Source organism: Pleurodeles waltl, chromosome 8 (genome assembly GCF_031143425.1).
Source record: "Pleurodeles waltl isolate 20211129_DDA chromosome 8, aPleWal1.hap1.20221129, whole genome shotgun sequence".
NCBI lineage: Eukaryota > Metazoa > Chordata > Amphibia > Caudata > Salamandridae > Pleurodeles > Pleurodeles waltl.
The window spans coordinates 1,324,782,745-1,324,809,728 of record NC_090447.1 but is presented as its reverse complement, the minus strand read 5'-3'; the positions used below and the strand labels follow the sequence as shown (position 1 = coordinate 1,324,809,728).

At 45.7% G+C, this 26,984-nt stretch overlaps 1 protein-coding gene across 1 annotated transcript in view; it reads left to right on the top strand.

Moving 5' to 3' along the window:
• Positions 1-26,984, top strand: part of DDX10 (DEAD-box helicase 10) — a 794,248-nt gene that overhangs the window by 231,922 nt on the left and 535,342 nt on the right. The window contains exon 13 of the mRNA XM_069202312.1: positions 2,762-3,188. Within this exon, the coding sequence (XP_069058413.1) occupies positions 2,762-3,188 (427 nt within the window). The remainder of the gene's footprint in view (positions 1-2,761; positions 3,189-26,984) is intronic.

Here is a 26,984-nt window from a genome sequence, read left to right as displayed (position 1 = left end):
TCACGGACGAGCGTGCTTTGATAAAGGCAGCGATGCATCGATTTCTTCCTTGCAAGGGAGGACGTGCTTCGTTTCTTGTCTGGTCGGGTCGGCGATGCGTTGTTTTTCTCCCTCGCAAGAGAGCGATAAGTTGGTTTCCAGACTGGGCACCTCGAATCCATGCAGAATCTGTTTGAATTTGACAGCCAGGGATGATGCACGGAAAATCCGGTTGCCCGGTGTTAGAAAACCATGCTGCTTGGGGTCTACATCATTATCAGCAGCCGCAAGCGGCTTTTGCTCATCGTTTCTCCGGCCACGATGCGTCGATCTCCCAGCCGCAATGCAGGTGGAGCATCGATTTTAACCACAAAGCCGGCGGAACATCGTTTATCAGCTGCTTTGCTGATGGTGTGTTGAAAATGTCCCCACACGGTGTTCAGCTCTTGTTCTGCTAGCTTCACCTCTCAAGGGCCCACGGACTGGATAGGACACCACTTGGCAGGGCAGGAATCTCAGCAGAGATTCCAGATATTAGCAGAGGAAGTCTTTGATGGCCCTGAGACCTCAAAACAGGAGACAAGCTCAGTTCAAGCCCTGGGAGATTCTTCACAAGCAGGAATATACCACAAAGTCCAGTCTTTGTCCCCTTTCACAGGCAGAAGCAGCAACTGCAGGATAGCCCAACAACTCAGTCACAGGCAGGGGCAGCACTTATCCTCAGCTCTTCAGCGCTTCTCTTTGGAAGAGGTTCCTCTTGGTTCACAAAGTGATCTTGAAGAAATCTAAAGTCTGGGGTTTTTGGTCCACTACTTATACTCCTTTCTGCCTTTGAATTAGGCAAACTTCAATGAAAGTCTCTGTTGTTTACAGGATCCTGTCTTGCCTAGGCCAGGCCCCAGACACACACCAGGGGATCGGAGACTACATTGTGAGAGGGCAGGCACAGCCCATTCAGATGTAAGTGACCACTCCTTCCTCCACTCTAGCACAGATAACTCATCAGGCAGGCTACACCCCAGCTCCCTTTGTCTCACTGTCTAGAGAGGATTCACAAACAGCTCAACTATGAAACTAACCCAGACAGGGAATCCACAAACAGGCAGAGTCACAGTATGGTTTAACCAAGAAAATGCCTACTTTCTAAAAGTGGCATTTTCAAACTAACAATCCTTCACTAAAAAATGTATTTTTAAATTGTAATTTCAGAAACCCCAAACTTCATATTTTCTCTGCTCTCAAAGGGAATCTGCACTTTAAAAATATTCAAAGGCAGCCCCCATGTTAACCTGTGAGAGAGGTAGTCTTTGCAACAGTAAAAAACGAATTTGGCATTATTTCACTGTTAGGACATGTAAAACAGGGCCTACCTTAGAGGGTGCCTTGCATGTATAAAAAGGGAAGGTTTAGGCCTGGCAAGTGAGTACACTTGCCAAGTCGAATTGGCAGGTTAAAACTGCACACACAGACACTGACGTGGCGGGTCTGAGGCATGTGTACAGGGCTACTTGTGTGGGTGGCACAACCAGTGCTGCAGGCACACTAGTAGCATTTGATTTACAGGCCCTGGGCACCCCTAGTGCACTTCACTAGAGACTTACCAGTAAATCAAATATGCCAATCATGGAAAAACCAATCACCAATACAATTTACACAGACATCATATGCACTTTAGCACTGGTTAGTAGTGGTAAAGTGCCCAGAGTCCTAAAGACAACAAAAACTGGTCAGAAAAAAATAGGAGAAAGGAGGCAAAAAGTTTAGGGATGACTCCTCAAAAAGGACCAGGTCCAACAGCCCAGAACTGTGATCTTTACATCTCAAATCTTTACAGTACCTTTTCTGCTGATGCAACTGGAAGTTTGGTCCACTCTCCTTCTGGAAATGGTTGGTTCAGGCTGTGAACTTGGGACTAAATTCCAGTGGCTCAGATTTGCCTAAATATTTCCTGTGCAGCTGTCGGACACCCTTCGAACCTGACAATCCATGAGGTGTAAGTTCTGAGATCTGGGCCCCTTGGGGTATGAAGTGATATCTGCAGCTACACTGAGACTGTTTGACAACAATGCCACCTTTCAGGCTTGCAGAGATGAGCAGTGTTCTATTCTACACTGACACAGAAATCAAACACATTCAGACAGCCCTCACTCACAACACTCACTCCTGTAAGTTATGCCTTGCAAAACCATAGAATAAACCTGCCTGTCTCAACCTTATTTCAAACTTCAGATATGCCATGCCTAATTCAAGAAAACAGGTCAATGTGCATTGAAGAAATGCTCCGAGTATGTTGCCAGAATCTCATTTTAGAATGCAGGAGTTGACAGTCCTGTTTGATTGTTTAGTCACAGACTGAACCACCACTTCAGCCTAAAAAAGTATACATGTGAGAGATACCTCAGAATGACAACACTGTTGTTTATTCCTTGTTCATACTGTGAAGTGAGTAAAGTTCTCTTTGATTTTGTGCGATGAGCTTTATTTGTAGAGCTTTAGTGGCTGTCTGTCTGTCCAGAGTTAAGATTTTTAGTATATGAATTGTTTTTTTCCCTTCTAGCTTATAGTCTTTTATTTGTGTACTTTATTATGCAGTATTTTTGGTTCTACTATAAAGACAATGCTCACAGATGGTGTGGTGGGTAGTTGATAACAAATAAAACATACCACAGTATTTACTGCAGATTTATTGGTGCAGTGTCTTTCTAAAGCACTGTGTGGACCATAGTTCTATATTAAGGAATCATTGATTTTCACTTTTTTTTAATTCTCCCTCGAAACACAGTTCCCTTGGTCTTGCAATTGCACCACGAGTGAGATTTCTCCAGAAAGCCCAGGCCCAGCGTTCAGCAGCGGATCAAGCAGAAAAAGGCAAAACCATGGAGATGACCAGTCTAAGTAAAGAGAGCTCGTCAGTCAGTGATGATGAGGTGGAGGAATTTAGAACATGTTTAAAGGCTGCAGACCAAACGAGAGGTGGACAGTCTGAGTCAGCTGTGGCAAGTCCATCCAGTGATGAAGAAAGCGAAGAACTAGAGGATGACTCAGAGGAAGAGTCATTTGAACCTACTACAGGTGCTACCACTCATAACAAGTTAGTATCCCTACAGCTATTAGATGATGACGATGAAGATGATGCTCGGGATCTTGACCTCCTCACAGTCAAACGCAGAGATGTTTTTGGTTTGAATACTCCTGATTGTTCAATACAGGTGAGTGGATTTAAATTTTTCATTACAAGCAAATTCATATTTTTCTAATATAAAATGTTTTTGTTGTTTTATAAATACAGTGTTCGTCGCTTATTCAGATATTAAACATTTTTTGCCATCTTCTTCGTTTTGCATTTACCTGTTTTTTTATTAATGTGTCAGATATAGCAAGGACCATGTTGAAACATATTAGCTATACATATTAACAGTTAAAGGAGTGTATATAGCCAATGAAACATGATCTGGTCATGCAAAAGTGAATGTTTACAGGTTTGCACATGTAAGGGCCCTTTCACAAAGGTAAGCATACACATAAGTAAATGTACACATGTAAATGTATTCTTGCAGTTTTGAGTAACTTTACTACATTGGGCAAATCACCATTGTGAATGTGAAGTTACTCAAGTGTAGACAAACATGCCCGCACCCCTGAAATAAGAGGTTGAGTCACTCAAAAAGTCAAACACGACCGTAAAGTTATACTAGTAGTGGTGTTACAAAATTATGGATGATCCACAGATTTGGCAGAGAACTGCACTATCAGGGACGAGCTCTCAGCATGGTCAAGAACAAGCGAAAGTTTGATATTTTTAAGCTTAATATTGATGTTAATATTTTTATATTTCTTTTACAAGTAGAATAATATAAACTGTTAAAGCATTACTAACTTAATGTTAACTTTAAAATGTAATTATTTTGAATATATTAAATTTAAAACATTTATTTTTGCGAAGTTCAATTGAGAAAGTCCTCCTGAAATAAAAAGAATGAATTTAAAATTAAGTTGTGTATAGACGTAAAGGTAATTTATTTTTACCAAATATTAATAATTATTTTTAAATTTAAAAAGGTTAATAAGGAATTTTATTATACATTAATAATTGTTTTATTTGATCTTTAAATTAAGCAAATTGTATATTTTTTAAACAGTTTAAAATATTTAATTGATTTAAACATTAGTTCCTAGGGGTTTTATTTTATGTCCCAATTTTCTATGGGAAGGTTGTTGCAGTACCTGACAGAGGCCATGGATGGTACCAAACTTACTCTAGCTCTGACCTGGAGAATGTTTACAACATTTTTGTGAGTGGATGCATATCCATCCCGAACTTTCCCTTAATGCCTCTTTACTCCACCCTCCCTTAAGCTCTCCCCATTATAGTAAGTATTTCTCATTTTCCAACCACTTCCCTCTGTTACTCCCACATTTGCTGCTAAAAAGTAGGCATTCATGTGCAGAGATCTCTTCAGTCAGGTGGCGATCTCTGCACAGAGACTTTAGGAGCGGTGAAGGTCGAAAACTCCTCATGTAAGTTTGTGAATAGCATTTTGTAATATGTTAGTAGTTCTGTTGTAGTACTACTAACATAATACAAAATACAGTTTGTGAAAGACCCCTTATGATATTGGTTGTGTAACACTCCGTATAGGGGTTGTTTTCCACCGAAGGTTCCAAGTGACTTCAAATAAACAAAGCCCCAGTTGACTATGGTTCTGCTTGCAACCACCATTCCACTACCTCTCTTGGATCTCTAGAGACAGAGAGGGTCATTACGATTTCGGTGGACAGAAAAGCCAGTCCACTGAAATCCAGACGGGGAGGCTGGTGCCATTGTGGCTGCCTCTCCGCCGGCCCTATTACGAGGTTTCCCGCTGGGTCAGTGGGCGGAAACCAGTTTCCACCCGCTGGCCCAGCTGTCCCACTGGCCCAGCGGGAAATGACCTACAGCGTTGTCTCCGGCTCGTAATCGAGCTGGCGGCAATGTTGTAGTGCGTAGGGTGCAAAGCAGACAATGAACATTGCGACGGTGCTGGCCAGGGGAGCCCCTGCACTGCCTGTGGCAAGAGTATGGGCAGTGCAGGGGACCCCCTTTGGGCCCCTGCATCCGTTCTCCACCAGCCTTTTCATGGCAATGCTACTGCCATGAAATCGCTGTCGGAGAATAAAGTCGTAATCCCCAGGGCAGCGCTGCATGCAGCACTGCCCTGGCAGATTAGGACCACCAGGCCGTCGGGACGTTGTAATGTTGTGGTGCTGGCGGTCCAACCGCGGGGCTACTGCTGCAGTCGTACTATGGCGCTCGGACTACGGGACCTGAATGGGGCTCAGAGAAGAACCCTATGGCACACCAAATGCCATTGTACAAGATGCAGAATGAAACGAGAGAAGGACCCACTGCTTGTTCCCCATCACAACAAAAGGAACTAAGTGGTAGCAAGGCACCATCTCATGCCTTTGTCTCCTTTAACAGGCTGGGGACATGGGGTATGAGATAGTGTCAAATGAGACAGAAAGGCCGAGCAGTGAAGAACTGTTTTTTAATCCAGTGTTTGTGCTGAAGTCTTCAAATAGAAGTTGTACTCAACAATTTTTTTAGCTAAAGCTTCTAAATTGGCTCTTCTCATGAACTAGTGTAGGATTGAGAAGTTATTAAAATAGATGGCCCCCACCTGTTCTGATGGCCTGAGTCACTAGTAAACATGGCAGGTTGGGAGTCATCATAGGTTGTGGCATGAAGGACAGTAAAGCGGTCACCAACCATCAAGTTGAGGATAATGTTTGGATGAACTTGGAGATTAATAATGTAGACTCATGGTGGATTATATGTAGGTGCAGTTGTCCTGCCTCCCCTCACAACAAAAGGCAAAATGTCATTTGAACAGTTCGGTGGTTTTACAGTGAGGGTTGGTCTTGCTACTGCGGTGGTGTTGTTTGGTACTTGTCAATGTCACAGTTCTGAAAGCATGTCAAATGTATTGCAGCTGTGTATTATACTTAAGAAATGTTTATTTGAGTACAAAATTTTGTATTGGAAGTGGTCTGACGTTCAGTATTATGGCTTACTCACGCCTAAACAGCTGGTGCACTTCTGTGAACGTTTGCAGTAGTGTTCCTACATTTTCATAGGGGATTGGTCATTGTTTCCAACTTTTGTTTTTTATTACTTTCAACGTAAAAGCGTTCTAATTTTTAAGTACAAATTCATAGTTTGTTGAGGAGGACCAATCTCTATTAATTGAAAGAAGGTATCCTGCACCCATACATTTTCAAGGTTTGGGATCACTTCTGTTGATGCGTGATGCATTCGACTTGCTTTATTGCAATGCACGATGCTGAGTAACCCTTTGTTGAATTGTCACATTTAAAATGTGAATGCTTCTAATGCCTGTTCTCCTTTTGTTGGCGTATAGCAGTGCTTAGGATGAGATACCAATTATGCATCGAGAATATGTTTATTAATGTACCTTTGCAGCTCCCACTTATCAAGCTAGTGATACCAACGTGGGTTTGGCTCCAGTTTCACATTCCTTCACATTTATAGAGTATTTAATAACTTTGAACTTTCCTTTTTGCTTTTTATGTAGATATACTTCATTAACCTGCTAAAATTGCATGCATTTCTAAACAGTCCCCTTGACTAGGTGTTGTGGGCCCCCTGGGTCAAATGATCCCATGTTATTAACTGCTTCCTCAGTTAATTGTGAGCTTCTAAGTGCTCTAGGGTGAGCAATGGTTGTTTGTTAGACGTATTCCTTCCTCCCTTTCGGTATTGAATATATTGTTTCTTACATGTTATAGCCACAAAAATACAGTATAGAACAACAAAACGTTTTTTGCAGCAACTGTACGGAATCAGAAAAGGTATGCATACATGTTACATTTAAAGAATTGAAGTTCAGTTATCCCTATTTAGCCCTTTTCAGTGAATGCTAGTTCTTACGCAATGTTCTTTCTAAATCATTAGTGTGTGAGCTGTAGTCATCCTTTCTTCAGATGTGTGCCTAATTTGTTCTTCTATTTAATTAATATGAATCTCAGTGTTTTAAAAGCAGAAAATTGGGCCTTTAAGCCAAACTATTGAAATGCGTTTGACCTTTAACAGTCTCCTTTAAGAGTCTCACCTGACTGACTTTTCTTATTTTTCATATCTTTTGTTGCTGTAAATGTGATTGTTTTGACTACGTTTAGAAACTAAAGCTGATCCTATAAACCATTATTCTATTATTTATTATCCTATATGAGTAATACATGTTTATGAATGACAAATGTGGGATTGAAAGGTGGATTTGTCCACACAGTAGGAAAATGCTTATGAACATTTTTCATGTTCTAAGAAAAAAGAATCTGTGGAAATTAACTGGTTGTATCTGTAGGAGTGTGTGATACCTCTCTTACCGAGGTACAGGTCACTTCAGCGAGACAGTATTGCCTGGGGCAAGTCAAAGCTGTTGCTTCGTTTTTCCCCAGTACATTACTGCCTACCCTTTGCGAGAGCCATAGTTTAGAACAGGGAGCAAAATGGGGTAGTAATGTTTTCTGGATTTCTAAGCAGCAAAATGAATGATCTTATTGTATGACCTTATGATTGTACTCTGCACTAATTTTACCAGATGTTAACTGGTGAAGTTTGTGTAGAATATTTTAGATTGCAATACAATGTGAGCATAACTCGTAATGCCAGTTATGGTGCAAAAGTCTGTTTTGCCAGTACCGACCAACTTGGGATGGGAGAGACAGATTTAAATTTTGAAGATGGGATACTTCTTCAGAAACATGACGGATATCCTGTTTGCCACATTATAAGTATATTATTGCCTATGGCTCCTGGAATGTGGCTGATTCTAAATAAACTCTTCTGTGTGAATCTTCTTAGCGTTCACTTGTAGCATTATGTTATGTGCTGCTGAGTGTATCGCACAGGTAAGTAAAAAATGTAACATTTTTTGGCGTTCTGCATTTTGCGCTGCTCTTCTTGCTGCATGCTGATGAAGATGCCAAAACTGTTCACCTGGTGTTAACCTAAGCTGATGGGTTCTTGCAGCCTGTGCAGCAGCAGCTGCGCGTCTCATTGTAATTCTCTGTGGAGCAAATACAAATCCTTAGCAGTGCTCATGACGATAATGTAAACCTTTGGACCATGAATTTTACTTTTAATAAGACCTTTGCTTTTGGGAGCTAGCCAATCACTAAAAAAGCTTTTTGGGCATATTTATGAAGCTTTGTTCAACTCTTCGTGCAGATATATTATTCTTCTGCCAGAATTAAATCAGGGTTTTAATGCTTTAATATTTTTACATCCTCTTCATTATAGGATTATAGTGTGCAGAACAGCATTTATAGCTTTAGCCTATAAAAAATAATCTTGTAAATTCCTAAGAACCTCTTTTTTATGGGAAGTGCATACTGCAGATTTCTATAAACAGAGATGTTTTCTGTTGTAAAGAAACCTTGATATTTTATGACTACTAGGGTGTTCTTGTATATTGGATTTTGCTGTATCGTGCCTTCCTTCTGATATCTAGACTAGGCTGATTGGATATTGCGGTGTATGGTATTGTAGCTACACATGTACAGCCTCATACCCCTGATGAGACCTCAAAGAGAATTCCTTTGTATGGGTAACATGTTAATACTACTTTGCTTGTGCTTTATTGGAAGAGTGTAGCTGTATAGCGTGGCCTGTCTGTAAAGTGTTTTGTTGTGATGCTTGATGAACAGAGGGGTTCTCTTATTGTGTCATGGCAGTGTTGTACATGTGCCTAACTGGACGAGGAATAACGATAGAAGAAACATACATGTGCGTGTCATGTTCTAGTTTTACTATGCTCTGTTTGTCTGTAGGCATGGTGCTTTCCCCTTGTTGGAGGCTGTCGTTTCTTATATCTCAGTTGGGTCGCATATTCATTCTTAGAGATGTGTGACCCTTAGCCTGTTTTTAACTTAGAAAACAAATGATTTGTTTCTGAGCGTCTCCAGGACTGGAGTTTCAAACTATCTTGTGCTGCCAGAGGTTATAAAATGTCCGCTCTCCAGGATACCACCTTAAAGGTGACTCTCTGTTGTTTGAATGAAAGCCGCACCTCTAGTCCCAAGAGCAACCCCACCCCACCCCAACCACCTACCAAAGGTGAGGAGCAGTGTACAAAGTCCCAAAAGCAGAGGCACACCAAGTCCCTCTGTTAGCTGCAGAAGCTCAGTGGGTCCTGCCAAAAGATTAAAAGGCTTCTTTCCAATATGGCTACACAGTGTTCAGAAGTGGTGTGAGGGCATCCTGTTGTATGGCTTTGATTTGATGATTGGTTAAGTAGCTTTGATTTATTGTTGGAAATTATTCAGAGTTTGAATTGCCGGTGTTTGGGAGGAGGGCCAAGTGGGAGTTCGGTGAAAGGGAATGTTTTAGACAGAGGGGCATGGTTTTTGTAAGAAGGTGGGTTATTGGTTAAGTGGTGGGGTGGGGGGTGGAAGCCCCAATAAGGCAACAAACACAATCCTTGTCAGGGTGAACAACAAAAAGACACTAAATTAACCTGTGCTTAACTCTCTGGTAGCTTGGCACAAAGCAGTCAGTCTTAACTTAGCGCCAGTATCTAAAGTATATATGCAGTACACAAACTGTAATAAATCGAAAACACAACACAAAAATAATCCTGAACCAATTTGGAAATGTGCATTTTAATAAATAAAATACCAGAACAACAAAAATCCAATCAGTAGAACTGGTGATATTGAATTTCAGATATTTAGTAAATATAGAACCTAAAAGCATATAGCGCCACTTTCGGTTATCTGATTGTGCTAATCTAGGGGAAAGTCATAAGTTCAGGCCAATCACGAAGGAGAGAGGATCGGATATAGGTACCAGGTTAGTCCAGCTAAAAAAGTGCGTTCTCAAGTCTGGTGCAAAGAGTTTTGTTCCAGGTGTGAAAAGCCGCTAAGAGCAAGCAGAGTGTTACGAATGGTCATCGCTGTAGTGCGAAGAGCTGGTCCGTCATCACGGACAATTGTTGCTGGAGCTTCGCGTTGGCAGTCACTACAGGCTGTTGTTACTGTAGCATGAAGAGCAGATCTTGTATTGCCAATTGTTAACGGTGGTCGTTTTGGCGCGAAGAACAGTCTTCCACTGCACTTTACGGCACTATACTCTACTCTGCACCATTCTATGCTACTCTTCTCTGCACCACTCTACACTTCTCTACACCACTCTATGCCACTCGACTCTACTGTGCACTCTACGCCACTAATTTAGATCAGGGTACCCAGTTTTCCAGTAATGACTCAGGGGGTCCCCAGATTCCAATAATGATTTAGTGGTGGGTCCCTGGGTTCCAATAACAATAAAGCGGGGGTCCACAGAAGTCAAAAGGTTGGGAACCACTGCTCTACGCCTCCGCACTCTCTGCCACTTGACTCTACTCTGCGCCACTGCCCTCTGCATCACTCAACTGTAAGCCACTCCGCTCTGTTCCACTCCACTCTGCCCAGCTGCTCTCTGCGCCTCTGCACTCTACTGTGCACCACTCGAATCTGCCACTGCATTCTACGATGCTGCATTGTGCGCCACTGAATTGAATGGCACTGCCCTCAATGACACTGGACGCCACTGTCTCTGCAACACTTTACGCCAATGCTTTCTATTCCAGTCCACTCTACTCTTTGCAACTCCAGTGTTTGCCATTCTGCGTGACTCCATACTATGCCACTCCAATACATGACGCTCACCGCTACTCCACTCTACAGCATTCTACACCACCTTTTGCCATTCCACTCTGACACTAGACGCCACTCTCCTCTGCGCCACTACCTTTTAGGCATGCTGAACAGCAGCCAAGCTGATGTACAATATGGCTAAAACACATTGGCGAAGCCAATAGCTTGTGCGTAGGCGAGACCTATTGGCTTTGTCAGTGCTTATTAATATTTCTTAGCATCCCAGTCCTAATGCTTCCTAAAACCACCTAATTCTTCTTAGCACTTTCCATCCTAGTTCTTCTCTGCATCCCTTCTCACCCACCCCAATTGCTTCCTTGGCACCTTGCATAATTCTTCTTGGCAAACCCCAAGCCCCCCACCCACACTCCCACCCCGCCTCCCACCCACACATACAATGCTGCTTCTCAGCTCCGCCCCTCTATTTGCTGGTCAACCCACTGTTGATTTCATCACCCCCCTCGAATTGTTTCTGAGCACCTATTCAGAATGCTTCTCAGCGCTCTATTCCCCTCTCCACAAATTGTTCCCAGAAGGAGATTCAGTCAATTTTGTAAAGTGCGGCTATTCACCCATGAGGGTCTCAAGGCGCTGGAGGAGAGATTAAACAATCAAAAGAGTGTTTGAAGCGCCATTATAGTAAACGAGGTGCCTGGCCTAGAGAGGGAAGGGCGGTGCTGGAGTGCCAGTCAGGGGGGTGGGTTGAGTTGGCAAAGAAAGCAACGCATAAGGGCGCCTCTTTACTCTTTGCTAGGTTGAGGTGGTAGGTGTGGTACAGAATAACAGGTAGAATCTTGGGAGGAGCATCACGAACACCCCGGATTCTAGTTTTGAAGATAAGACATGAAAAGCAAGAAAGATCTGGAAAACAAGGAAACGTCTGTCTCTTTCTTTATTGCATATAGTGAATGCTTGGCTTTGAATACATTTAAAAGGTTGTTTGTGGTGTAAAAGTCTCTTGTGATGTTTAGGATGTTTTTCGTAGTCTCTGGCAGTATTACTTGCACTTTTGTTGACTGGTGTCCCCTAAGTTACATAAAATCCATTCCTTCAAATCTGGGTAATAAATCTGATAGGTTTTAGAGAAAGTTGCAATTTTGTGAAAAGTTTGTAAAACATTGCTATTACTCTAGCCCCCCCCCCCCCCCCGAAAGCAGAAATATTTGAAGCGTATTTATTGACATTTTGGTTTTATGAGCGAGTGTAGAGCCTGGAGGCATTTGGAAATGTGACAAGTACACGTGGCTTCTCTGGCTTTGTTCGAGATAGTGTATCCAGTAGTTTGTCAAGTGCTGAATGCCTAGTTGGATATTTATATGGAAAAGTATTTGGATTGACACGCTGGTCACAGAAAACATGATTCAATTGGATCAGATCGTTGCCGGGCCTTCAGCCCTTGCATGGCTGAGCATGTTTTCTCTAGCAAAGATTCCTTTCTCAAATGAAAGTATTGTGCAGAGTTCACGGGTTCAGAGCTCATGAGCGAGAATACACAAGTGAGCTCTGTTGCACGGTATGAAATGAGTTATGTTTTCAGAAGCTGGGGATTGCCAATAGCCTTAGTTTTGCTGGTTTGTTTTTCCAAAACTTTACTTCTCCACTATACATTGCATGTTATGTTGTCTCGGGTATGAATGCCACACTTTATTTTGCAGTTTTGATAAAAAATAAAAAAAAAGTTTACATACCTCAAAGTCAGAAGCAGATATGTTGGTGCTAAGTGTAGCTTATGTGTTTACGGGTGAACTGATCAACCTTCTGGAGAGTGTATCTTTTGCGGTGTTGGCGCCATGTAGACATGGGTACAAGGCTATAGCTAGAATGGGTCTCATAGCTCACTAGTACTCAGGACTCAAGCGGCACGCCACTGCCCCAAAGGAATCAGAACCGTGGCCATGGTGAGACTCTAAGAAGTGAAATCCCGTCTGGACTTGCTTTTATGACTTTTCAGAGGGGACATGGCCTAGCAGTGTGGATTATTCCAGTTCCTCCAGCGCCTTGAGACCCTCACGGATAAGTAGTGCGCTTTACAAATCCCTGATTGATTGATTGATTGATTGAGTTGGAGTAGGGCCAAGACTGGCTTGCATATGTTGATCACTACCCATAGTGGCACAGTTAGGACAAAATTGTGGGGTAAGATACAGCCCAGAGTAAATAGCAGTGGTTAAGATAATTTGAGCATTCCAACCATCACTTTTTTTTGTTTTTTCACACATATATGCCGTATATACAATCAATCAATCAGTATATTTATAAAGCGCACTACTCACCCTTTAGGGTCTCAAGGCGCTGGGGGAAGGGGGTGCTACTGGTCGAAAAGCCACGCTTGGAGGCGCTTCCTGAATGTTAGGAGGTCTTGGGTCTGGCGTAGCTGGAGAGGTAGTGAGTTCCAGGTCTTGGCGGCGAGGTGTGAGAAGGATCTTCCTCCGGCGGTGGTGCGGGGGATGGTGGCAAGAGCAAGGTTGGCAGAGGGAAGATGGCGTGTGGGAGCGTGGAAGGCGAGTGTGTCGTTGAGGTAGGCCGGACCAGTGTTGTAGAGAGCTATGTGTGCTTGGGTCAGGAGTTTGAAAGTGATCCTTTTTGGTACGGGTAGCCAGTGTAGGTCTCTGAGGAGGGGGTGATGGGGTTGTGGCGCGGTACGTCAAGGATGAGGCGGGCGGATGTGTTCTGAATTCGTTGTAGCTTGGATTGTAGCTTGGCCGTTGTTCCTGCATAAAGGGCGTTGCCGTAGTCCAATCTGCTGCTGACCAGGGCGTGGGTGACTGTTTTCCTGGTCTCGACCGGGATCCACTTGAAGATCTTGTGGAGCATGCGGAGAGTGTTGTAGCAGGAGGAGATTGCGTTGACCTGTTGAGTCATGCTGAGAGTGGAGTCCAGGATGGAGCCCAGTTTGCGAGCGTGGGTGGTAGGTGACAGTGGGGTGCCTAGGGAGTTGGGCCACCAGGAGTCATTCCATGCAGAGGGGTTGGAGCCGAAGATGACTATCTCTGTTTTATAGGTGTTTAGTTTGAAGCGGCTAGGTTCCATCCAGTTGGAGATGACGTGGAGTCCGTTGTGTAGGTTGATTTTGGCAGGAGTGGGGTCTTTCGTAAGGGAGAGGATCAGCTGGCTGTAGTCTGCGTAAGAAACTATGTTGATGTGATGTGTCCGTGCGATGTTGGCGAGGGGGGCCATGTAGACATTGAAGAATGTTGGGCTGAGGGAGGATCCTTGAGGGACGCCACAGATGATCTTGGAGGCCTCTGACAGGAAGGGCGGAAGGCGGTCTTTCTGGGTTCTGTCGGTGAGAAATGAAGAGATCCAGTTGAGAGCCTTGTCGCGGATTCCGGTGTTGTGTAGTCGTGTGCAGAGGGTGTGATGACATACCGTGTCGAATGCGGCAGAGAGGTCCAGCAAGATGAGTGCTGCGGTTTCTTCTTTGTCGAGCATGGTCCTTAAGTCGTCTGTGGCGGCGATGAGTTTGGTCTCAGTGCTGTGATTTTTCCGGAATCCGGATTAGGAGGTGTTGAGTGCCTTGCTGTCTTCTAGGAAGCTGGAGAGCTGAGTGTTGAAGACTTTTTCGATGACCTTGGCCGGGAAGGGTAGGAGGGAGATCGGCCTGTAGTTATTCGGGTCATCTGGGTCCGCCTTGGGCTTCTTCAGTAGTGCGTTGACTCCTGCGTGTTTCCAGATTTCCGGGAAGGTGGCTGACTTGAAGGAGCTGTTGATGGTGTCGCAGAGGTGGGGGTGATGATGATGCTAGCTTTATTGAAGATGTGGTGAGGGCAGGGGTCCGATGGGGATCAGGAGTGGATGGAGGCCATGGTGTGAGTGACGATTTCTTGTTGACGAGGGTCCAGTTGTGGAGGAGGTTGGTGTTGTTCGGGGCGTCGGGCTCGTGGATGTTTGTGGTCTGTTTGGGGTTGAAGCTGTTGTGGATTTCTTCTATATACAGCTACGTGAGGCGACCTGGTTCTGTCCTCTGGGAAGTTGGTGCCCAACAATGCATACCTGTATTAGAAGTTTCTCTTACCCATTAGTTGTACACACAGGAATGCTAGCTATAGAGAGTTGCTCTGTAAATATAAAAACAGGCTCAGCTCGCAACTCATACTTCTTATTGCACATTTTATCAACTAAGATTTCCCAAAGAGAGATCTTTTAGGTTGTCAGAGAAGAGACTGTCCTGGTGATAGGTGATGTGGCTGCCGCTTACTTTTTTCTTTCTAAAGTTGGGGACATTGGAGATTTCAATAGACAATTTTTCAATGACAACATATGGTAACACACTCCCAGGACCCTCTCTAACAGAATATATTCATTTTGACTGTCGGTATGTAGCTAAGGCCTTGAAAACATTTATATTACATTACATTTAAGTTAGTTAGCAACCAGGCACTGCAATGGCTGTCCTGAATGTAGTCTGGAGAGGGAACACTGTCTACAAACTCATTGGCGGCAGTGCCCTGTTAGATAAGAGAAATACTTCAATATGTCTTCTTGAATGCAGAGCTGTAAGCGTGAAGGTACCATCAGGGGGTGACTTTCGGTGGTTATTGTTTCAGCCAGTATCAGTATTCCTGTTGGGACGTGAAGGGTCATGCTTATAAGAGGTAGGCTGACACTACAAGGGTTGCTGAAAATACAGAAGTGCCTGAAAAAAATACTTACAGAATGAGGCCACTTAAAATGAAATAAACTCTTTAGCCTACAATTTAAATATTATTCACCTCAAAAAATAAACATGACTGGCCATAAAAGCAGTTCACATTACCATCTGTAGGTTTTACACACTCCATTACAAAATGGCACACTCTAATGTGCAGCAGAAAATGCAGTCACCTGGTAAGCATAAGTGGCCCCAGTACAAGATTGAACCAATGTTGGGCAATTTTTGTGTAAATGGTATTTGGTTATTTTATTTTTTGGGTAATTTATTACAAGTCCCGTAGATAATTGAAATTCAGGGAGAATAGAATGCTGTGTAACCCGTTTACAGCTATAATTATGTACATGATTTCTTGGGATGGGGTGGTGTTTATTTGGTTTCTAACATGGGGTATGAGTCACACTCCAGTATAGGGACATTGGTTTCACGGCACTGCAGGGGTAACACTCTAACCACTTCTGCACCCTGGCACAGACCCCTTTGTGTATACTGAGCGTTCTCCCTTGAAAGTTCCCTTTCGGACGGTCTCCCCATGCAGTCACCTCTGCACAGAGTTCTTTTCCCAAGCACTTGAAAGAACTCCCATACCTTCCCATTGCGGTTGTATACATGGGGGCAAGTACTGGAAGAAATTCTGTAACATTTCTGCTTCTCCTCTAAGAACAGCCGGTGACGCGGTAGAAGACCACCCTGGTGCAGAAAACGAAAAGTAGCCTGTTGAGCGGGACAGGTATTTGTAGGCACCAGCTTCTACGTCCCCACCCGCCCCCTCCGCTCCGCTGGCCTCGCACTTGCTGCCGTCCCTCGCACCCGCCGCTCCACGGCGGGTGGGAGATCTTTCTCCTTCCTGGCGGCCAAGACCTGGAACTCCCTCCCCACCAGCCTCAGGACCACCCAGGACCACTCCGCTTTCCGGAGACTCCTAAAGACTTGGCTGTTCGAGCAGCGATAACCCCCCCTTTCCCCCCTAGCGCCTTGAGACCCGCACGGGTGAGTAGCGCGCTTTATAAATGTTAATGATTTGATTTGATTTGACATCACCACCAGTTGTCATGCATCATGAAAGCTGCTGCAGAGACAATGCCAAACTTGCACACGGGTACTTAATTGTCTGCATACATCTGACAGCCATATTGGAAAAGACCGCGTCAGGGTCCTTTTTAGTGGTATAATGAAAAATCATCAAGTTAAGGTGCAGAGACAATATCAAGGAACACAATGACAAAGCAGACAGGCAAAAAATGTCAGGCAGTGGACTCTCTCTTGTAACCCGAAATAGCAGCGGTGCAGAGCACAGGGGGTAAAGTGTTTGGTACCAGAATCAACAGTGAGAACCAATTAGGAAGAGAGACCACTATCCAAGAAGCTCCGCATTTCAGTACACCAGTTATGGAAACTGTGTAAATTAACTTCATGCACCATAATTGTGCTCCTGCTTTAGAAGCTAATGATCCTTCTTGTAGCTAAAAGGCAGTCAAGACAGATTAAGGTCCCTCTGAACTACAAGGGTCATAACACCACTTTTAAAACGAAAGTAATCCTGTTTTACAGTAGTTCTCCATCTGAGTTTAAGGAGGAAGCAATACGCAGAGAGCGTGCCCAAGATGGAGGATGGGATGGTCACCTAATTGCAAGCTCCGAACCACTGCCGCATTTATCCGGCCTCAGGCCTCCGCACACTGCTGATCCGAGGTGCACTGACCTGATCCCAGGGGACTGGCACGCCCGAACCAGCCTCCCCGCGAACTCGCTGGCGGCTACAGTGTGCCGCCAGTATCTTCTCTGCCATGGAGCTGAAGCCTGCTCCACATGTTGGAACTATGTGTCCAACCAACTTGGTGAGCTAGCGACTTGCAGGTAGCCCGGCCAACCCGAGCTAGGATTGCGATCCCCAAAGGCAATACAGAGGAGGGGTGCCTTGGTGCGCCATCTAGTGGCAAAGCACTCAAGAGCTGCAAACTGCAGCTTCCGAGACATGCTGGGTCTGCGGCCTATAGGCCTGACTGGGACCCTGGCTGGGAGAGGTGGGACACAGGAGTGCCAACAATCATGGGAGCAACCTTTTTCCTGGGGTAGCAGCCATCTTAAAGGGTGCAGCCATTGGCAGCATGCCCAGCTGACCCTTGGGCAGTGCGGCCAGCCAGGAGCATTATACGGCCCACGGAATGGAGGTAACCGTGCCTTATCAATGAGAGCTGGCTACAACTGAGACTGCATCACTGTGACAGCTGGAAGAAGCAGAGCACTGCGTGAGGAAGATTGACCCTGGCCCCCAAGATTTGGGCCCCCGCTGCGGGAATAGGCAGTGATGCTCCTTGATGAGGTCCTGGTGTGAGGGTGGACTGATGCGCCATGGCTTCTGTCAAATACCTGCCTGGCCAGCTGTGCATCATCTCTCAACCGCCCAGGACAGGGGCAGCCCAGGATGAGCCTCAGCTGCTTGGTTGTTTGAACACATGATAAGGGCACCCTGTATCCATTCTGAGACTTTTAGTGGCGCTGCAATAGTCATTTTGTGGACCCCAGCTTCCAGGGGGCGCTGCCTTGGGAGAAATGATGCCCCTGCAACGTGTGGCTTCTAAGAATGACCGAAAAGCTCCCAGGAGAATTGCTTGGTCTCTAAGGACACGGAGGTGGATCTCTATATTACACAGTTGCCTGAGTAGACACCGAAGAACCAGATTGGCCCCCCTGTCTGAGAGCAATAGCACCACTGTGCCCTGCCCAGTCAGAGGTCTGTGTGGACCGCACAGTACATTCCACTGTCTTATCCCGAGGATGCAGATTGTACTCCATTGACCTGATATGGCAAAGGTGAAGCCTGGTAAGGAAGGGGAGGGCACTGGAACTCCACTTGCAAGATTACACTGAGATATTTTTGGAACTCCTATCTGCTGTTAGTAGCCTCAAGTCCTCCCTGGATCCGAAACTAGACTCACTGATGATTGATGTGGGGTTTCTCATAGAAGAACACAAAAAAGTTGAAAGACAGGGTGCAGGACACAGAAACAGAATTAGAGACTGTGCGCCCCTCTGTGACGGAACACCAACAGCAAATTTAAATGCTCCAGAAAGAGGTGGCGCTACCACGGACCAGAGTGGATGATGCAGATGTGTCCCAGAGGGCCCGAGCACAAACTTATTTCTTGAAACAAGGCTGACTGAGCACGTGCTATGGGGAAAGACCTCCACGTTCCCCTCAGTGGAAAGAGCACATAGAGTGCCTGGCCGCCATCCTGCACTGGGAGGCGCACCCCGTATTGGCAAGACTTTTTAACTTTAGAGACAGAGACAATATCCTACAGATTGCCAGAACTAAGGGCCCCTGGACTATCACAGACAATACTGTCACAATCTTTCCAGATTACATGGTGGATGTGCCCAAACTGGAAGACTCGTTTCAGGAGGTTAAACAGTGTCTTTGCTTCATGGGTCTCATATATGCACTACTATATCCAGTGAAATTGAGGGTCATCCCAGTTAGCAAGACTCTCTTCTTCCTGACATTGAAGGGGGGATGGTCCTGGCTTGAGACACAGGGAGAATTTCAGTGCTTGTCCTTACCGGGCCAGAAAGAAGACTGGAAGACACAGCAGAACAGTTGGCGAGCCACCAGGTCCATTTGTGGCTAACCATTGAAGGTGCAGGCAGCCCTGGGCAGAGTGGAGGTGTTAGCTGCAGTGTAGCAATCATCTTTGTCTGGCCAGTAGAGCCGAGAATCCGATGAGCAAGTGGGGACATTGGGGGACACTTCACAGGTGATTGTGCTCCCGGAGGAACTGAGAGATGGCCCACAGGTCACTCCAAAGACAGCTGACTTGTTTCAGTGTGCCTGATCACCACAAATATATCCTTGTCTTGATGGTCTTTGGACATGTGTGGCTGCCAGGTGGGAAAGGGGTGAAGAGGGTTGCGCTTGTGTTACAGTGTGGATGGTGAACTTTCTACTGGACTACAACATACTGTGATGGCTAATTTGGGCCACCCCCATTATTGAGTAGACTATGTACTGGTTACCGAGTCATTAATGGCATTGACTGGCTGTGACTGATTTAGGGTGCAGCCTGGGTTTTGAGGGCTTGTTGGGGAATGTTTGTTTTTCTGTTTGGTTTTCTTTTGCTCCTCCTGCTCTCTCCTACCCCACCACGCAAGTAGATGTAGGAGCCTTTTTGTTGAATCACAAAAAGAGAGTATTGGGAGTATTTCAACCCCACACTAACTCCCGAACCCAAGGAACTAGCACACAAGGAGTGTGTGGGATGGCAAGGACAGGCCTCTTACAGCCTATTTAGGCTAAGAGTACGCCATTTAGGCGATCGCCTTCACAGACAAGAAAGTGGCAGTTAGGTGTGTGAGGGAGTTCCCTTTACGGACTAGGTGGTCTCACACACATTATAGTGTTATGCTTCATCAAATGACCACCTAGCCCCACCCAGGTCAGACAGTACTACCCGGGTGGACTCAACCTCGTTGTTAAATGAACTCTGAAGGAGTGCTGAAATTTTATCTTCCTGAATAAAATAGGGGATCCAGTTGAAAGGTAGAAAATATATAAAATGACCTTACAAATCACCTATTAGGTATAGTATTTTAATGGAGGTGTTTGTAGGTAAGATAAAAGAAATAGTAGGGACACATTTGAATATGATGATTCAAAGTGTCTGAAAGAAATGGGGACCAACATGTTTCTGCCTTCTCTAAGAGCCTAAACGGTCTGGGGCATTCTTCAGGGACACTATTGGTGCTATATGCTCCCAATGTGGGTCAGCCTCTCTTTCCTACCTCTCTGACACCGGCTGTCCTTCAATTGGCCTTGTCTCCTATATTTTGGTGTGGAGACTTTAGTTGAATCCCAGACCTGGTGATGATGGACAGATCCACTCCTTACAGGGGGCTCAGAAACATGTCACCACTAGGCAGCTACAGCAGTGGGTGCATAGTGTACAAGTGCTAGACGTTTGACGCACCTTACACCCGCACCAATAGGAGTATTCCCACTACTCTACCTTAAACACTTTCCATGCAAGGATTGACTTGGTATACAGAAGCAGGGCACTAGTGAGTGAGTGTAAGGGGCAGAATGTTTAGGCAGGACACTGTCTGACCATTGTCCCCTGATGGTGACTTATCAGTGGGGGGACTCCCATCCAGTGATCCTTACCTGACGTTTACAGCCACATGCCTTGACACATGAGCTGTTCTGCATTCATGTGGGGGAACATATTGACAGATGCTTCCCTAAGAAGGAGGGTACTACCATGGATTAAGTGGTTGAATGAGATGCATTCAAAGTGGTGATACTTGGTGTGTGCATGACTACACAGTATGACATTGAAACGGGGACTTCAGGCAGAGATGTTGGATCTGGAGGGCAGATTGAGAATGGCAGAAAGGAAATGGGTATCTAATCCTGCTTTGTACCCCAGACTGCAAGACATTAAGTCAGAGTATATGGAAGTATCCAGATTGTTATCTTTGATTATGAAGAATATACCAAGCGTCAGCATGAACTAGGGGACAAGGCCAATAGCCTATTGGCCTGGCTGTTGCAATCTGAACCCCTGTGCACCCCAATCGGGGCCATCCAGTGCGGGCCCCCTGGTGAACTCTCAATTTGTAGTAATGGGGAATTTGAAGCCTATTACAGGGCGCTATATTGAGCCTCAACAGATGCAGACCAAGAGGCAATCTCTGCCTATCTGAGAGCTCTTGAGACCCTCCTTCTTTACTTGTTGTTGAGGCGGGAGATGGACGCCCCCTTGGCCCTTGAGGAAGTTAAACTGCCCATTAAACAAATAGCCAGTGACAAGACGCCTGGCACTGATGTGCTACCTATAGAATTGCATGTATTGTAACTGGCCCTTCTGGTTCCCTGGCTACTGGGTCTGTATGAACAGGCCAGGGAGTGTGGCAGACTTTCGGACACCATTCAGGAGGCTTTAATCATGATCCTTCTGAAGCTGGGGAGGCATTTGCTTTCGGTGGCCTCTTACCGCCCCCTCTGACTACTCATCCTTGACTTCAGTGTACTGGGAAAGTCCTGGCAAACAGGTTGACACCTTGATCCACCCAGAACCAGAATGGATTTATCCAAGGCAGGAACATGTTTCTGAATCTTCATCGGCCATTCTGTACCATTGACTGGGCATGCAGAGTGAATACTCAATGCTAGGTGGCCTTGCTGGATATTGAGAAAGCGTTTGACACCCTAGGGTGGGTGTACTTGCACAAAGTACTACCGAAGTTAAGGTTAGGACCAGCATTTTGCAAGTGAATAGAGATTCTTTGAGTACCCCATGGCCAGCGTATGCACAGGTGATCTCATCTCTGACAGTTTTGACATTGAATGGGGCACTAGTGAGGGTTTTCCCCCATTCCCCTTGTGTTAGCCTGCCTGCTGGTGGAGCCGCACATCAGTGGGGATGCTGGGCTGTGGGTCGTCCTAATGTGGTATCCATGTACGCCGATGATACCCTGATCTATCTGAAGGCAGACCTGTCAATCCTACCGGCCATCATGTTGGTTCTGCATGACTTTGACTGCATCTCGGGGCTCCGGATCAACTGTGGTAACATGCTTATTCTGTCTATTTCAGATGCCCAAACTGCCATGTCGTACAGAAGAGGCTGAACCCCTTCAAAGGAAATATGACACCATTAAATACCTAGGGGTTCAAATTTACCACTCAGAATGTGACTTAATAGAGGGTAATCTGATGAACGCAGTAATCACGACCCGACAGTCGTTGCCTTTCTGAACATAGTTACCCCTGTCACCTGGGTATTAATTGCAAAAATGTTAATGCTCCCTCAACTTCTGTACTTTTTTGCAGCCCTCCTGGTGATACTGAAGAAATCGTGCTTCATGGAGTTGCGGCGACTACTTGCCTCCCTAATCTGGGACAATAATAGACACAGGGTAGCGATTGATACTTTAGATGCTGCAATAGATGCCTAGGGGCTCTCAATTACGATCTCTGCTACGCCGCAGCCCAGCTCCAGTGGCTGTTGCGATAGCTGTACGACACTTCGAATCCTGAACGGGACATGCTGGGTTTTGACTTTGGAGGCACCCCGCTACTAGAGTGGTTTCTGAAATGTCCCTCCGTACTGAATGTGCCGCTGAAGGTAGCGGTTGGGTGCTGGAGGAGATATGTTCATGGAGTCAAGAAGGGAATTCCATATGCACCAAGTCTGCTGTTATGGGCGCACCCATTCTGTAGAAGTCTGACAGTGATTTTACCAGATAGGCGACTGGGCCATGGGGGGGGTGCGAAATGGAGAGATGTGGTGGTGGAGGGGAGACTTTGCATGCTCGAAGATTTAGTAGAAGTAGGCACCCTGGGCCCAGGATATTTCTTACTGTAGTCGCATCTCAGTGGGGCGGGGGGGGAGAATGTGGGGCCTTGATGGGAAACTACCACCAGCGGCTGGTCCATTGTAACTGATCTCAACTGTGACAGGCGCGAGACAGCTAAAGTCCAGCATCTAACGAGCTTTGAATCGAGATTCTGCTAATGCACGCATGCAGACCCTCAAGGACTGGCGGAGGAAAGACTGTCTATAGAGCTCTCAGACTGGGGTTCTGTCAAGGCGACCATGCAGAATTCTCGGTTCCGCTTTAATTATCTGCATCATACCTACCTTTCACCGGACAGGATAGGGAGGATGTACCCAGGCACCAGGGTGGTATGTCCCAGATGTCAACATGTTGAGGCGGACTTTCTCTGTATGGCATGGCTATGCCCGGTAATAGCAGACTTTTGGCAAAAAGTGACTTCATGCGCATCAGCGGTTACCGCCTCTGTCCTGCCGCGAGACCTCGTCCGCTGCATTCTCAATACTAGAGTAATGTCTAAGCGGATTTAGCAGCTGGTTGGGGTTCAGGGCCCGGCACTGGTACTTGCGAAACGCTGCATCGGCGCGTGCTGGGAGGCGACGGCAGCTCCCCAGTCAGTTTACGGAAGACAGATGTAGTCCGTTGGGCCTCAGCGGAACTTTCAGTGCGGGCGGATGCCAGGGCCAGGGTTGGGCGATGCTGCCTCATGGACCAGTGGCATACTATCTGACTCAAAGGAAGGATAGGCAAGTGCCAGTTACACAGACTATCGATGGCTAAACTAGATGCTTCACATATACATTCTATATGAGCAGGGGGCCCCCTGAGGGGAGGTGGCTTGTGCTCTTGTAATAAGAGCGGCATGTTTTGTTCGGTTTATTAGAGGCCGAACTGTATATACACGCCTTTTTCTCCTGTATGAGGGCAGGAGGGCAGCTGTCCACAGGACCATGTTTTTTCTTCCTTAGAACTTACACCCCTGTATTGTAATGTTGGGTGTTAGGGCCACCAGTGCCTACACATTGTTGCAACTGTTATCTTCAAATCAATTAAAAAAAAAAAAAAAGAGGAAGCAATACGCACCAGACTGATGTGAAAACTCTTAGAAGCTCTGTGCGGCCGATATGGCATTCTAACTCTTTGACTGCTTAATTTGTGCTTATTGTTTTTATTTTTAAGGGCCGGCACATATTTTGCTGCCTCAGGCTTTTAGTGTGAGCAAAAGACACATATGGGAAAGACGGTTGTAGAGAAAAACGAAAACGCGTCACAATGGGAGAAAGCAGAAAGCTGCCAGAGTGAGCTGAAAAGGCAGGGAGTGCCGTAAATGAATTGAAGAGGCCCGAGATGGCTTCAGGATTACGCTGCCTCAGTATGCCCTGCTCGCACATTTAATTGCAGCAGCCGCGGGTTTAAGAAGAGGGCTTTGGGCACCGGCAGGTTTTTTTTTTAAACAAATTAAGCAATGCTCTGAGGCCCTCATTTCAACTGGGTCTTTGTGTCAGACATACTAGTTTAACCCTACGCTGCAGTGCGCCGTGAGCCATCGAGCAGCGTTTCATTCATGGAATCATCTAAGCATCCATGGAATCATCTAAGCATCCATGTTCTGTATAAACTGAATCATCCAGATGCTGTTGCATACGAGCTCATAAATGGTGCGCTGTGATAAGACCAAGGCACAAATGAACTATGCCCCGAGCTCAGAAATGGTATTAACTTCCTCCAAGTGTCCAGATGGAAATGGGAGCACCTGGCCTTTTGTGCCCCCTGGTCTTCATTGAGTGGGTCATTCTGGTGAAGAAACGGAGGGATTACTTGAGCCTAAAAGGATTACAGGTTTAATTTATTCAGGGTCACTGTGCTCACTTTTAATGACTAATAGCAACTATATAGTCATGTGTAGCTTGTTAGATGTGAAATGTCTGATGGACGCTTTTACTTTTTCAGTTGTGAAAAGCCTGCATTTTCTACTGTAGTGCGAGAGGACATGTTTGTTCCAACTAAATAAGTAGAAAATCAGTTAATATCAGGCTTTTAAGAAGTTTGAACTGGTGTGCGTGAGCGGGAAGTAGTTCTAGATGAATTAGAGTTTTACAAATGCATAAAATCCCTTCTTCCCAACCTCCTCCCTCCCATGCCTCCAAATGCACCCCTCCCAATAGCCCCCACTAGCACCAGACACCCCTGCTGCACGATGCATTTATAGTTCAGTGACAGAGACGTGCAGTGAGGGCGAACTAGGAGGAGGTCGGAGTGGCGTCCGAGTTTGCGATCCAGCCCCGGAATTTATGAATCTCCCCAAATCTGTTAAGAGCGTAAACATGTGTGTGTGACTTGCACGATATTCCGTATTCTAATGCGAAAGACATTTCAAACAAGCAATGGCTGAAAGGAGCTGACCGAAAGCAAACAATGGCTGAAGGGGTCTTACCCAAAGGCCACTCCCTGTTTCTATTTATGGCCTAAGGCCACAAACAGCAGCTGCTGTGCAGATCTTTCAAAGCACATTGAGGTCCATTTGTGCTCAGGAGGTATTTTATTTTGCCCCAGCCGAAGTTTGGAATCAGTATTATTAGCACTTTAGTTGACTTAAGGATGTGAGCAAACAGTGGCAGTGTTGGTGCACTGATAATGCGACATATTTATGATGCATTTGACCCAATCAGTTATGAGATTTTGCTGACAGGTTTGCAGGACATTGGAATTGGGGATATGCTGCATAACTGACTCTGGTCCTTTCATATAGAGTGCACTAAGATTGTGTCTACTCAGTTTACTTCTTCTAATAACTGGGTCACCTGTGGGCTCTCACCATAGGTTTTCATTGTTTACCCTTCCCTTTTGACCATCTTCATTTGGTTGCATAACCTACTTTTTTAATGTTTGCGGAGGATACCCAGATCCTCATCTGATTGAAGGGGGTAGGTCACTGCCGGCTTTTTCATTAGTGACCTACTCCATCCTGGCACCGGTTCACTTAAGCCTTGTTCTTCCTACAAGGGTCTGCAAGGCAAAAAGACTCCACCAGATCTTAGGCCTGCTCTTGGAACTGGGGTTGGGGATAAGGAGGCAAACCAGTGGTGGTTGGCAGGGTGAGGGGTGGGGGGGATAAGAAAATAAAGACATTTAAAAAAAACACTTGCCTTTCTTCCAGATACGCATTTGCGTCTCCCCCGTCCTCTTCCCGGCAGCACACAGGATCCCAGCCAATCACGACGCTGCTGTCACCAGCATGACAGCAGCGCGATAATTGGTGTGAGTGCCCTGCTTCGGCACTCAGGGAGTGGGAGCCTGTGCACTTTCTCCACCCGGCTGTTCAAACAGTCGAATGGAGAAATGCAAAGTGCGCATGTTTGTATGGTCGGCCCAACTCGGCCGGCCAAACAGACATGCGCACTTATTGTGCACTCCACTCCTCTCTCCAGCCCTTCTCCGGCCCACTCCAGCCCATCCCCGCTCCGCCCTAACCCGGCTCCCAGGAAAGATGAAATGATAATAACGCTTTGTTATTATCATTTTATTTTTCCTTTCCCTTCTCCTTAAAAGTAGCGGGGCGACGCTCCTCCGCCCTAGCGGAGGAGCTGCCAGCATCTAAAGCTGTCCTTGTCCTGCTCAGGTGACATCATTGAGCTGAGGTGCAGAAGTCTGCAAGTAAGAAGATTTCTATACAATGTGTCAAGTAATTTATTTCTAAGTCTATAGTGAATGCAATGAGGGTCAGTTCTTGCGCAGTGGTGGGGCTTGTGCGGAGGTTGTGCTGTTTTAAAAAAAAAAATAACTTTGGCCTGTCAGTGCTCTGAGCATCTTCTCGACCAAGCAGAAATGGTGGGTACCATATAATCAAATAACTATGCATTCCATGAGACACAGACCAGATTTTTTTAAGTGATGTATCTTCTCTTTCCACACAGCTGTCTGTTAGCCCACGGGCGATTGCAGGAAAATGTGTTGGACTATATATGATTCAGGCATCCTGGGCAGGGATAAGCTATCTCCAGGTAGATCTTGGCTAAAAACTGTCAAGGGGAGCAAACAGATATAGTCAGTTATTTTGTTTGCTGGCATGCTTATCACTCAGTATCCATTGCATCCAGAAACCATGTGTGAGAAACCTCCACTGTGAATCTAAAACGCAGGCCCAGCACTTGTTTCAAAGACAGACTGTCCTCATCCCTGGGGGAAGGAACACCATTTTGTGCTTCATGCAGGAGCAATGGTAGAAGACCATTTGTTCCTCTCACAGTTTATGTTCAGACTATGTAGGCTCAATCACATAATACAAGGCACATATTTTTCCAAAAGGGTCAGTAGGTGC